The sequence below is a fragment of the Erigeron canadensis genome, chromosome 9, assembly GCF_010389155.1.
Source record: "Erigeron canadensis isolate Cc75 chromosome 9, C_canadensis_v1, whole genome shotgun sequence".
Lineage (NCBI taxonomy): Eukaryota > Viridiplantae > Streptophyta > Magnoliopsida > Asterales > Asteraceae > Erigeron > Erigeron canadensis.
Window position 1 is genome coordinate 16,293,764 of NC_057769.1, and position 13,402 is coordinate 16,307,165.

General features: G+C 35.1%; 1 protein-coding gene across 1 annotated transcript; it reads right to left on the bottom strand.

Moving 5' to 3' along the window:
• Nucleotides 1-718: 718 nt before the first annotated feature.
• On the bottom strand, nt 719-11,120 carry LOC122582036 (twinkle homolog protein, chloroplastic/mitochondrial). The gene is made up of 20 exons (XM_043754380.1): nt 10,623-11,120; nt 9,223-9,371; nt 8,136-8,191; nt 8,008-8,065; nt 7,819-7,929; nt 7,382-7,465; nt 6,809-6,889; nt 6,643-6,708; nt 6,431-6,547; nt 6,203-6,250; nt 5,679-5,764; nt 5,338-5,581; nt 4,376-4,507; nt 3,984-4,045; nt 3,746-3,829; nt 2,223-2,354; nt 1,952-2,048; nt 1,400-1,534; nt 1,239-1,306; nt 719-902 (listed from the first exon to the last, which is right to left on the bottom strand). Exons 1-20 carry the CDS (start codon nt 10,942-10,944, stop codon nt 872-874), a joined length of 2,163 nt encoding a protein of 720 aa, XP_043610315.1. The 5' UTR covers nt 10,945-11,120; the 3' UTR covers nt 719-871.
• Between the last annotated feature and the right edge of the window lie 2,282 nt (nt 11,121-13,402).

Consider the following 13,402-nt stretch of genomic DNA (forward strand, 5'->3'; position numbering starts at 1 on the left):
GGAGGATTACCGGTTGCAAGTTGCCGGATGGCAAATGTGCACTTCTGTATCGGTGTAAAACTCTTGGCCAACCTAGCATCATATGAGTCCTGAAAATACGCGTGTCTCGACTCAAGATCATGCACGATCTTTAAAAATAGTCTTTTAGACATACGATACCTATCTTTAAAAAAATCATTGTCGTATTTTGGTTCTTCACAAAAGTAGTCGTCGTGCAACCTTTGTACAGTGGTCCAAAGATTGCTGTTCACGACTTTACGCTTCGCCCGTGACCGCGCCATGGAACTTCCGGCTTTTTCAGACTCGATGGCGTTCACAAACACCTCTAAACTACTATCGTCGGACTATTCGAAGGACTCGTCGATGATTGTGGTGGAGCTAATACGTTTTTCCATTTTTTTAGTGTATATGTTTGAGGTGCGTATTTTTAGAAAGAGAAAATGAATGTGGTGTGTGTTTTGTAGTTGAAGTGTGTGTGTGTTTTATGTTGTGAGTTGTATGTATATATAAAGTAAATAAAGTATTTAAAAAAAAAGGAAAAAAAAAAGAAAAGAGTCGTTTATATGGTCAAAAGAGACGTTGGCACGCAAATCAAGAGGCAAATGTGAGTGATTGAGTGTGGTGTGACCACACCATTTGACACCACGGTGCGTGGTGGAGCGTTGGCGGCGGCGTTGAGTGGTGGTGCCGCATCCAACACGCACCCATATTCCATCCGTTGCCAACCCCTTAAGAATTCAAGATAAACTTAGTGTCACAACATCTGTGCAGATAATCTTCATGCTAATAAAGTTGTACTATAATACAAAAATCGTTAAAACCAAAAGTGTGGACTTGAAAGGGACCCCTTCCTTGGGCTCTTCTCCTTGGGCTACTTGATATCCATATATTCACCGGTTATTCTGCACCAGTAGATTTACCAAATTTTACTTTATATTCGAATCAGTATTTTGCAAGTCACATATTGAATTCTTTAAAAAAGCCTCATGTTTAGGGAATGACTAAATACTCGAAATTGTAACCAAGAACAAATTAGTAATCATCTTTAGTTAAATACAAAAGACTCATCTTTTGTCTACAGGTTACTTTAAAAAAGAAAAGCATATTAAAATTTGTGTAACGAACTCCAATGAACAAAAAGAAATTAGATGATCAAGCTGATTGGAAGATAACAAAAACACATCAAACGGCAATTGACTTGGATCTATCAGAGTGTCACATAATTAGAAGTGACATACCTATTATAACTCAGGTATGCATCACCTATTGTTCCTGAGACTTTATTCCGAACCTTTCGTACACAAATCTAAAATATTTAAATGACAAAGGAAAAAAAAAGAGGGTATTAAAGAGCTGCATAGTTAAAAAGTTACTTGCAGAAATGCGAGCAACACGATACCTGTACTTGATCCATTGCACCTTCATCTGGATCCCTATTTCGATGAACAACTATTCCGTTATCGCATTTGTTTATAAAATGTGCACTTCCACTTATATCATATAGGTTTGGAGGTTTTCCAGTCCACTGCTGCAACTGTTGAACAGATTCCGGAACTTAAGTAAATGGGCTAGTAATGTAAAAAAGATGACAAAGTGGGCAAGTTGGTAGGTAAGATAATAGGTCAAAAAGAGTAAACTTTTTTTGAACAGCAAAACGGGTAAACTTTTAGTACATGGCAAACAAATCAGCTCTTGCTAACCCATAAACCCTAGTTACCATTTCGGTCTTGACTTCAATGATAGTTTAGCCATCAATGCGAGTAAATTATGCAATTTGAGTACGGTATGGGTGACTTTCGAACCGTTTGATTTGTTCAAGCCGTTTCAATTAAGAAATCTTTAGGAATTCACCATTTGACCCATTAAGGACAAAGAACAACTTGATTCAACCTTTTGAGCAAGCATGTGAAATTGTCACTTTATAGGAAAGAAGATTCAGCATGTTGCTAACCTGCTTAGGATGAGCCACAAACCAAACATGGCATGAATGGTGTTGGGCAAAACGCTTGATGCTAGTTAGCATCTGACTTACATATTCTGTCTCAGTCCTGTTTATACATAAAGGAAGGCTCAGTGTGACAAAAGAGTTTTTAGGATAACAAGTGATGAATGTGCCCTCAAGTATTATGAGTTCAGTTAACAATATACATCCCAAAAGTTCCAGAAACTGAGAAAAGGCTAATAAATGAAAGAAATAAATGATTATTGTTACATATACTCACTGGTTGGGGGGACGCTGGTGGTCAAGCTCATTATATGGATCAATCACAAGCCCATTCACCCCATGTCTAAGAACAGCAGCTTTCGCAAGACTAAGGACCCAATTGGTACTTGGAAGGCAATCATTCTCACACCTATTCCAATCTCAACTTTTAGCATCAAAAACCAGGAAGTATAACAAGTAAAACTGTTTTCTACTAAACGAGTAATGATAGTATATATATATATATATATATAGGGGGAGGCATAGTTGTCAACTCGTAACTTGTGATTCGACTCGTTTTCCTAATTTTTGACTCGCGACTCGTATCGTGACTCGACTCATAAGAGTCAGGATATATACCATTATATATAAATATATCCATATTATACATGTAAAACTATACCAGGATTGAGTTTTTTTTATATATATAAAACAATTTTATTTGTAATTATATGCAATTGACAATAAAAATATATTAGAAACTAGATAATATTTAACTTCTTATAGGTGCTAAATCATTTTATATATAAATATAATATTAACATTAACTAATAGATTTTAGAAAACATATTTTACATTATTTCTCTACAAATGGTTTTATATATAAATCATTTTAATAACTATACAAGTAAAACTACAATGATGTAACACATGCCCAAAGTTATGGGCTTATAGGCCCAAAATGCAATTTACCGTAACTCCCTAAGAAACCGATAACAATACCCAAGCAGCCTAGCCTCAATATTTGTTTTGTACGTTTATCTTGTATCTTCTCCGTCATCTAGAGGACATACAGTGAGCCGCTACAACTTCTAACATACCAGAGACCATAGATATGACACAAATCTAATGCACATCATACCGTCGTAACCCCAGGTAGTACCCTTTTTAAATCTCTCATGCATAAAATCCATCAAATCTACAGTTCCTTCTCCGATAAAAAGAAGGGAACCAGTGATACATCTGACTCGCACGAGTCCCGATACGGATCGACTCAGACGGAGTCAAACATTGACTCACGATTCATACACGAGTCACAACCTCTTCCGAGTCACTTACCAAGTCGACTCTTTTTCTCCATGTTTGTAGTCGACTCGTGACTCGTATGAGTCCAACAACAATAGGGAGAGGTTCTTGCAAGAACCTTTTTTTTTTACGAGAACCATGAATTTTAAAATTATGTATTAGATCACATGTGAATGACTTCAATCACATGTTAACATAATAAAAGTTCATACGAGAACAAAAAAAAAATTGTTCAAAACATGTAAATATATGAATAACTTTCTGTTCATATGTGAACGAATTGTTCACATGTACCATTCACATATGAAATACCCTTGCATGTTATTAATTATTATAAAAGATTCTTATGGTTCTTCCAAAAAATTTAATGTATATATGGGAAAGAAGTGTTTTTGGTCAACCCAAATTAAGCTTCCCCATCCTGTATCAACATTACCCATTTTGTCCAATTACCCAACCTGCTCACTCAGCTGCCTATAATCACCATCCCAAAAAATACTACGAATTGGGACCTACCGTATGAGATGGAAGGTATCATTCAACCATTGCTTTCCTTCCTCCAATTCCTCCACGCTCATTCTTTCGATAGATTTTCCATACCTGAAAAGAGTTGCACTATTACATCAACAAAGTAAATGAAATTATATCCAGCAACAAAAATCAAAAACCAGATACATAATAACAGTAACTTTTAGATCAAGTGGAAAACAAGACCATTTTCACTATAAAAGTTTCATAACTCAAATGGGCAGACCTCACATTGAAGAATGGCTTCTTCACGTGTTTCTCTAGAAGTTTCCTTGCATGCTCTCTCACCTAAAGATAGAGAAGCATAAAGTAACCACTGTCAAGAACTTATATTAGCACTTTATCAATCATTAATATAATCATGCATGAACTGTTGAATCAGTGGTTGTTAATTTATATTGATAAAGAGAAAGTAAACAAAAGAACAAGTAAAAAAAGATGATATACAAAAGCAATTATTAAAACAAGCAAAAGAACAAAAATGCACCACAAAGGAGATAAACACCAGTCAAAAAAGATGGAAGACAAAATTGATTGTGAACTCCTAATAAAAATACACCACCAAGCACATATGAGTTGACAATTATGAAATATGTATTTTGAAGGAGAAAAGCATACCTTATTCTCCATAGAACAAAGCGCGAACTTCCAACCAACACTTTTATTAAGATTGCATAATAAAGCATCAATCCACTCGCTCTTCCCTGAATTTGGAACACCAGTGACTATAGTCAACTCTCCTGGCACAACCTACAGACGAAAATATATAAAACAAACATGCCTCTTTAATAGAGGTAAGACTTTCAACCCATTTACTTCTTAAGAATTTCAACCAGTTATGCCTCTCTAACTGGTTAACAATGTTTATTATAATTATATTATATAAGTAAATGAGTCAAAAGTCACCCATGGGCCATGGAAACTCCTAAATCATTTTATTCGAAAAACTAACAAACTTTATAGTAAATATCATTTGCGTTATTATCTACACAACCATTAATTTTTGAATAATAACCATTAATTGTTGATCAATCTGATCTACATAGAATTAGAAGGAAAACGGGTAACAAGCTGCGCCGCTAACCCTTTTTGTATCGCAAACTCTAGACGTTTAAAAACTACATTCGTAGACCTTGGCATCACAATGTTTATCTTTGACATGCTATATAACTTAATAATCAAACAACTTTGGAAAAGTGTTTTGGGTCAGCAAATTTTGAAAAAACCATGCAACAGAATTTCAGAAGCTCCGAAATCATTAAATTCGATAAACCTAACAACCTTTATAGCTAAAATCATTTACGTATTCATATTTGACATGCTGATTAATTAAAAAAGTACAACTTCGGAAAAAAAATGTGTTATGGGTAAGCCAATTTGGGAAAAACCGTGAACAGAATTTTATATTTTTCCAAGTTTGGACCCGTTACCATCTTTCACCTATAGCTAGTCATCAGAACATTAGACAATCTGCAAAAAGCTATTTCTATAAACATAAATCTAATCCGTGACATATATACAGAGCAACAGTCACAACAACTATAGCAAGCTTTTATGGTTATAAAGAACAAAAAACGTACATTATATAAATCGTCCATCGCCCTCCATCCAGTTGAAACTCCAATCTCAGCACCAAGGGTTTGATGGTAATACGCATCTATTTCACTGAAGTAATCTCTAAAACAAAATAAACCTTTAATTGGGTACAATTCAGCAGACTCAACAGCTTCTCTTAATACAGCTGGCCCCATAAACATCAGAACCTCATTAGCATCTTTGAACTGCTCATTATCGTTTTTGCTAGGCCACGTGACTCGCCAGCACCTAAATAAAAAACATTGATAACAAAAAGGGGTAAAAATGTTAAATGGTAGACTCACAACTACCAAGTAAGATCAACTTAACAGTCATTAAAGTCGACCTTTCTCTTCCGAGGCGGCGTGCGATCTCTTCGGCTAAAGCTTGGCCTGGCTCATCCGCGTCAGTGGCAAGTATTATGCGAGATGCCTACAGAATAAAAACAGTTATGCTGATCTAAAACGTATAAAACTAATTAATTATAGATGTAAAGGTGGCAAGACGTGCGAGTTGGGTAATGAATCAAATCAATTTCTGATCGAAATGGTTAATCTTTTAGTGTGGGTGAAAACAGATTGGGTTGTCAAACACCCACTTTTTTGTTCATTCTTATAGACTTCTTTTAAAAAAACAAATGCCAAAAACTTGGTTATGTAGAATGTGATGCGTTACAAATATTAAATACAGTTTCGGATATGTCAGCCTATTTGATCTGTTTTACCCCTTACTTCTTTCTTAAGAAACTATTTGTCCCATTTAAGATAGAAACAGAGCCCAACACATTCATGAGCAAATGTGTTAAAACTGCCACCTCAATAAAGATAAAAGACAAAATCGAAACATAATTTACACAGTTGTTAAACATACCTTTTCTAAATAATCCTTACAGTTCCACAAATATTGGTATTTTTTGTCCTACATACAGCAAGACAGTGTCAAAGGTATGTATAAGAAGAAGAAAAAACCATTAATCTTTCGAGGCTTAATCTTTTATATAATAAATGTGATAACTCAAAAAAAAAAGAAAGCTTAATACTGTAACATGATTTGGAAAGATACAAAAAAGTATAATATAGAATAAAATCAAGCTCAAACCTGTTCTACAGATGGTACATCTTTAGACGAAACAGTTGGAGGAGCACCATCAGGGACACTCACACAGTTCCTGAAGCCTGCTTCTTCCATTGCAAGTTTGTCCATTTCACCCTCAACCTGTTATGAGAGAACAATTAAATCAATGATAGCAATTACCACAGAATGATAAAGTAATATATAATCATAAATGTGCTTCAAGGTGGAAATATTACAATGATGACATCACTTGTTCCTTCTATATCATCGAGTCCATATAATACTTTTTCAGTATCACTTTCCTGCAGATTATAATAGAAACCATCATAAGCATATTTAAATTACAGCATCTTCAATCAAAGAAGTATGGATACGGATAAGAGAGAGAGAGAGAGAGATGACCTGCCAGAATTTCTTTGCAAGATCCCGGTACTTGCAGCTAACAAGTTCCCCCTTTCGTCTATAAGTAAATGCAATGACAATCTGCCAACACAGTATTGAGCTAAGTTTCTCCAACTAAAATAAACCTCACACACCTGAGACAAGAGAGTAATATCTCTAATACAGAAGTGGTGAAATGGGGTAGATTCGATCAAAAGTCAAAACAGGTAAGACTTTCTAATGGGTGTAAACGAATAGGTTCGAACTAGAGCGACTCAGAACATTTTTCGTCAAGAATATTACTGCAATACTTTCATATACAATTAGTCCTAAATATAACTGAAGAAGTTCTATATCGATAATACTCTAGCTTTATATAATATAATTTGGAAAGTTTTAAACATTACAAATAAATTTTGACTTTCGACCCGTTCACCCGTTTTCTTTGGCCAACTTTTTTTGTCTGTAAGAGATAAAAGATTACCTAAATCTCAATGCAGTCATACGTAAATGGGTCGAAACTACTACCTCCTTTCTAACCAAAAATGACATGACAGACACTTGACTTTACATGTAGCAGGGTACTTTTTATACCTGATCGTCATATCGTCTTTGCATGACAGAGTTCCGCCGTAACGTCTCTTCAGATATCATTCTCTCGGCAAAATATTCACATAACTGAAAACAAAATGGAATTAAACAGTACCAACAAAAATGTATGCCCAAAGTTACATATCTTAAAAAATTCAAATTCGGTGTACTTTCTGCAGTTCACCTTTAAGCTATGAGATGTTTGGATCTGTGCATTGGATCAGATTATCTGACAATTGTAACTTGAAGTCACAATAATCAATTTTAATAATTGGATATATGTAATGTTTCTGATTATTAATCACTATGGATCAAAATCAATTTTGTACAGCATACTATCGGGAACAAAAACGATCATCGGAGAAGAAAATAGAACTTTGCATTTATCATTTCTTTTAACCTAACTTAAGAAAACTTCGGTAAAGAGAAGAAAATTTTACATCGTTGCACAAAGGTTCCAAATTCAATTCACTCTCTGTAATATTCCTAGCTTTTTTCATGCTGGGAAGTTTATTCATCTTGTTGTAACTTGACCTAACATCTGCAGTACCCTGCAACATCATTGGACAATTAAAAAAACACTCGCCCAATAGCAACTGGTTATAAAAAAGAAAGAAAAAATATGTTACCCGTGTACTGCCTCTCCATCCACACTTGGCTCGAAAACAATTCCACATCGCTGCATTACTGGATTTTTTGAAAGTTATGATGTTAGAGTAGAATAACAAAGTAATGGAAAGAATGCAAGGAAACTTACCAATCCTCAGCAATGAAGAGAGAGAGTTTCTTCTCCCCAGTGTCGCCGCCTTTGCACTATTGGAGAAGTAAAAAGATCAATTAGAGATTCTCTGATAACTAAAGTAGAGGCAAAAGATCTAAACAAAAAGGGAATAATATATGAGAACCCCAAAAGTGTCACAGATGTTTGGATGCCTTTTGTCATTTCTAGTGGTTGCTTGTGGGTACAGTATCAATCTGATCATCAATGTTTGGTGCTAAGTAGAAGTAATTCTTATATCAGGTTTATTTGGGGATCAATAATCATGTTTGGTAGAAGTAATTTTTATATCGGGTAAGTTGGGATCAACAATCAGTTAAAGCGAGCCACAACAGATAAATAATAAATGTAAATGTAACACCCAATGCCGTCTTCCACGGGTTTTGGGTCCCAATACCTCGATGGTGTATGGGGGAGGTTGAGATGTAGACAGCCTTACCTCTATGTAGGTAGAGAGTCTGCTTCCAAGTTCTATCAAAATGATAGCAGAAGGACCTCCGGCCTACAACAGACTAGTTATTAAATGGAAAACTTAAATTAAATCATCTACCCACTTTGGTTTGATCCCATTTTGAAGATTTTTCACCCACAATTTATTCTGATAAACTTTTATTATTTTATTTTAATAACAGAAAATTCCGCTGTTGATAAGAATATAGATGATCATTTTGCAAGTTTATAAACCTAAAAAGTACATAACAACGTCCTTTCTGTTATTCTATACATCAATTCATCTAATTGAAGATTCACCAAACGCATAAATATGTTTATGTGGTACAGTTTCAATCCAAGTATAAGTTCCACCAGCCCTTCTGTTAGAGTTAATTATGTTTTTCAAAGTATTCGATATTACATAATCAGTTTCATAATGTACAAACACACAGTATTAATCAGCATCAAAAGTGTCCTTCTTTTCAATAAGCAGCTGCACTCTTATGCTGTGTACACCGATAAATTCTCCAAATGAGATACTAGAAGTTCAGATATATATATATATATATGTATATAAGTGCTCCAAATATTCAACAGCTGATGTATCTTACAGAAAACCTATGTTTTTGCATACCATAGGGCAAAGTAAGCCATTTATCTGTCCAGTCTTATAAGATTTACAGCGTATTCCAACCTCCTCCAGTTTCACTTTAAGCCGCTCTAGCTGTGGCTGTGGCGTATCAACTATTTCATCATCAGACTTCTCCAAATATGCTTCAGAAACTATAACAAAATGAGACACAACAATAACACTACTATTAACTACCCAGAAGATGAATGTTTTTAAGTAAGTGATTGTTTTTGACAACATCTTTCAATCGCGTCTTTCAAGATCCGAAACTTGAAGACGAGCAAATTACTTTGATGATAACTAAATAACATGGTATCGCAGAATATGTATGATTGATTATATGGATGTGAAAATTATAAGGTTGCTACTAGATTTTATTACTAAACCCTTGTAACCACTGATGCCGAACATAGACAACATATCATATATATATATATATACACTAGAGACGGATTCCACCATTCCCTGAAACATCAAGGCCCAGCTTGAAAAAAATTTGGATGTGGATGTTAGAGAGCATATTTTATATATGGGAAAAACAAAGATGCTGCTAGAAGCAGCCTGCTTCTAGCATTCTAGCATTCCCCCTCACAATCTCCCCCCCTGCTAATCACATGTATAAATATAAAATCTCCCCCCCCCCCTCTCTCTCTCTCAATCTCTGGGTAGCAGTATGCAGCTAGATGCATACTTGTTAACCCCTTTATATATATATATAACAAATATCAAACAAGTGTAATTTTTTCAACTTTTTATATCCCATAACAGAACCAATTACTTTTCAGTTTCCATGGTAGTAGCCATCACACCCTTGATACATATCAAATTAAAAAAAAAAAAAAATTGTTTTGTGAATACAGTAGATTAGATAACAAAATATTCAGGTTTGTAAAAATATTGAGGTAAACCCAAACTAGGCAAACACAAGCCTAGTAAAGTTAACATAATCCAAAGTGGGGTGTATTATAATAACAACAGTGTTTTTCATTATGACTAACTGCAAAACCATACTAATAGTTGGGCAAACCTGGCTCTAATTAAACTTCCGTATGAGTGGAACATCGTTGCCTATTGTGTGATTTTAACGATGAATGTGTGATGAATTGTTCAGCTTTCCAATAGCTAAATACTACTACTCGTGTCAAAAAAGGAGGATTAAATACAAGAGACTACTATTTATTTTCCCCTCAAACTGCCCCCCAATATTCCTAAATTCACCAGTGCTAGAGTTGAACCTGGTCATCCTTAAAAGTAAAGGTCAAAGAAAGGGTGGGACACATTAATAAGTATAAAAGTGTTTTTTTTTTTTTTACTTTTTACCCTAATCCGAAAACACCTAACAACAAAGTGAAGCATCATTCTTAAATATACAAAAGCATTATTAGGGTAAAATATATATGAACCTGGACTTGGAATATTGGCATAAGTAGAAAAAGAAGTGACGTTATTATTACTAATAGAGAAGAAGGGCGGGGGTTTAAGAAGAGATAAATGAGGATTTGAGGGTTTAATAATAAAACCATTATAACTCTTAAATTTGATTTTATTATTATATTTATTATTAGCAGTAGCAGGAGGAGGAGGAGGGTGGTTCAATAAGGAAGAAGAGGGTGAGGGTGATTTGGAACACATCATCATTAATATGGAACTGCTACTAGTGTTGTAGTAGTAGTAGATTGTGTTCAAGTGAAAAGGGATTCCTCGATAATGATGCCGGTGAAGCATTCCGGGAAACAATAGACTAAGCAGCCTTGTTCTTCATTGTCGCTATTTTTCGAGTTGAAGGATTTTTACGGCGGAATTGGTTAGGGTTTAAGGGTTTTGGGGAAGAACGGTTTCAAGTGGCCACAAGATATCACCGTAGTCCGTAGCTAACCTCCTTATTTTAATTTTCTTGCTAAACAAATTAAGGTTCTGCTCGTTTTTTTTTTCGTTTTATTTAATTATAAAAAACGTCACCCCGTAGATAGATTTTCATCTATAACAACCCCTTGTAATTTAATTTAGCATTTTTCTACCCAAAATAACCATATACACACCTTTTCCCACCTTTCTTATTCACTGCCCACACTAAGCCTGAGTTCTTGAGTTTATATATAAAGGAAGGGGAAAGAAGAGAAGAGGGATGAATGGAAGAGAAGGGGTGGAGTTTCCTTCCTTCCAAATCATCCCAAAAGTGGGAGGAAAATATCTTTAACAAATTCTATAGAATTCTCCTTCCAAATCTTTTCCCTTCTTTTCTCTTCTTCCCTTAAATAAAACTCAAGAACCCAAAATTTTTTAAAATCCTTTACAATCTTTTATTTTCCTTTTAAAACAAAACTCAAGAACATACCCTAAACAATCACACAAACACATATATCTCACAATAACCAGTTATGCGAGAGTCACTGTAATCCATTATCATCGTAACCATAAATCCTCAAAACCATCATCGTTTAGCCGTTGCAACGCGCAGTCATCCATTTAGTTCATATAAAAAAACTAAATTGACTTAATACAAAGACTAAATGACACAAATCGTCCCTATGGTTTATCAAAATGATGACATTTCATTCTTTCTAATTCAAAACCTCACTGACAATCCTTTATAGGTGGATAAGGTTCACTTATGGCCCTTTTATTGATCAACCGTTAACTACTCTTCGTTAAACCCCCCCCCCCCAACCACACGTGAGGGGTACAGGGTACTCTTGACATATCCCTTCGATGGCCCCCTCTTCTCCGCCTTCATCTTTACATATAAATACTCCCAAACCCAAACCCTCTAAAATCCGATCATTTTCCAATCCCCATAAACAAAAAAACCATCCCTACTTCACCCCTCATCATCTTTTTCTTCGAATTGGATGATATAATCAATCAATCTAACCTAAATGACTTATCTTTTATACACTATCAGATCACCGGGTGAAGACTACTTATGGGATCTAGACTCTATCTATCGTAAGTATTATAGGGTTTTTATTTTATGATTTTTAATTAATTTAATAGTTAATATTTTTGATTTTTTGTTATAGATGCTTATGCTGGTTTGTTCTCATTGAGGGTTAACCATGGGGCACCGAATGGCCAGGGTTTTTATGTGAAAGAGGTAATGTAAGTCCCCCGGGGCTTACCGAACCGAGATTGACTTAAGGATATGTCGAGGTGCGGAATCCCTCGAGATAACCCACAGTTACTATATCTACCTTTTATGATATATATATATATCAGGATATACTTATATATATATATATATATATATATATATCTTTTTGCGTGAATATAAACACCCGTATTTGGTTATATAGTGAAACGACTCTCCGGACAAGCTTTAACAACCACCGTGGCAACTTAAGTCTACGAGTCGTCCAAACGGGGTGTGTGTTTGCGGTTCGTGCATGAGTCGAGAACCCACAAGAACAAACCGTGTGCGTTTATAGGTTTTCTCTCTCTAGGTTTTGCTCATTTCTCTCTCTACCCTTGTTATGCCTGGAAAATTTCAGGTACCAATATCTTGAAAGCCCAAGATCTTGACATCTCAGGATCTTGACACAGCGGAACATCCGAAAGATTACTAATGTATTGTTACATATGTTATCATTATTTTCTTTTGAGTTATACATACAGGGTTGATATTATTCAATATCTTATATGGAGAAATACCTCTAACGGTATGAAATCAAGAATACACGTGAAGAATCTCTTCAACACGCAAAGAAGACTTAGTCCCCAACATAATCGGACTTCAAGTTGAATTCAGCATGAGGCAATATACACTAACGGTCACTTGATCAGTCAAGATCTTCACCAACGTTCAAGAACTGAAGACGTGGAAGATCCCTACAATATCGGATAGTTAGTTTATCACTAGCATTGTAAATAGAAGAGGCTTGATCGATTCTAGGCACTTACTTTTCACTTGCTATCACTCACTTGTATTCACACACATTGCATTTTACTGTTTTCGCTACTCACACACTTAGAAAGATCGATCAACCTGCTTTCACCAATTGTATTCATTTCAACGACAATTATTAAAAGAACATGGCAGGAACGATTGTTTCCTCCCGGGGTTTTAATGCCGGCGATCCTCTAAGGATTAAGGGCTTTTCCTCGTCATCAAATATCGGTGTTCTTGCTCTTTACTCTTTACTTTACACATTATTTATTTGATTCTTGCTCAATATCTTGTTTATCT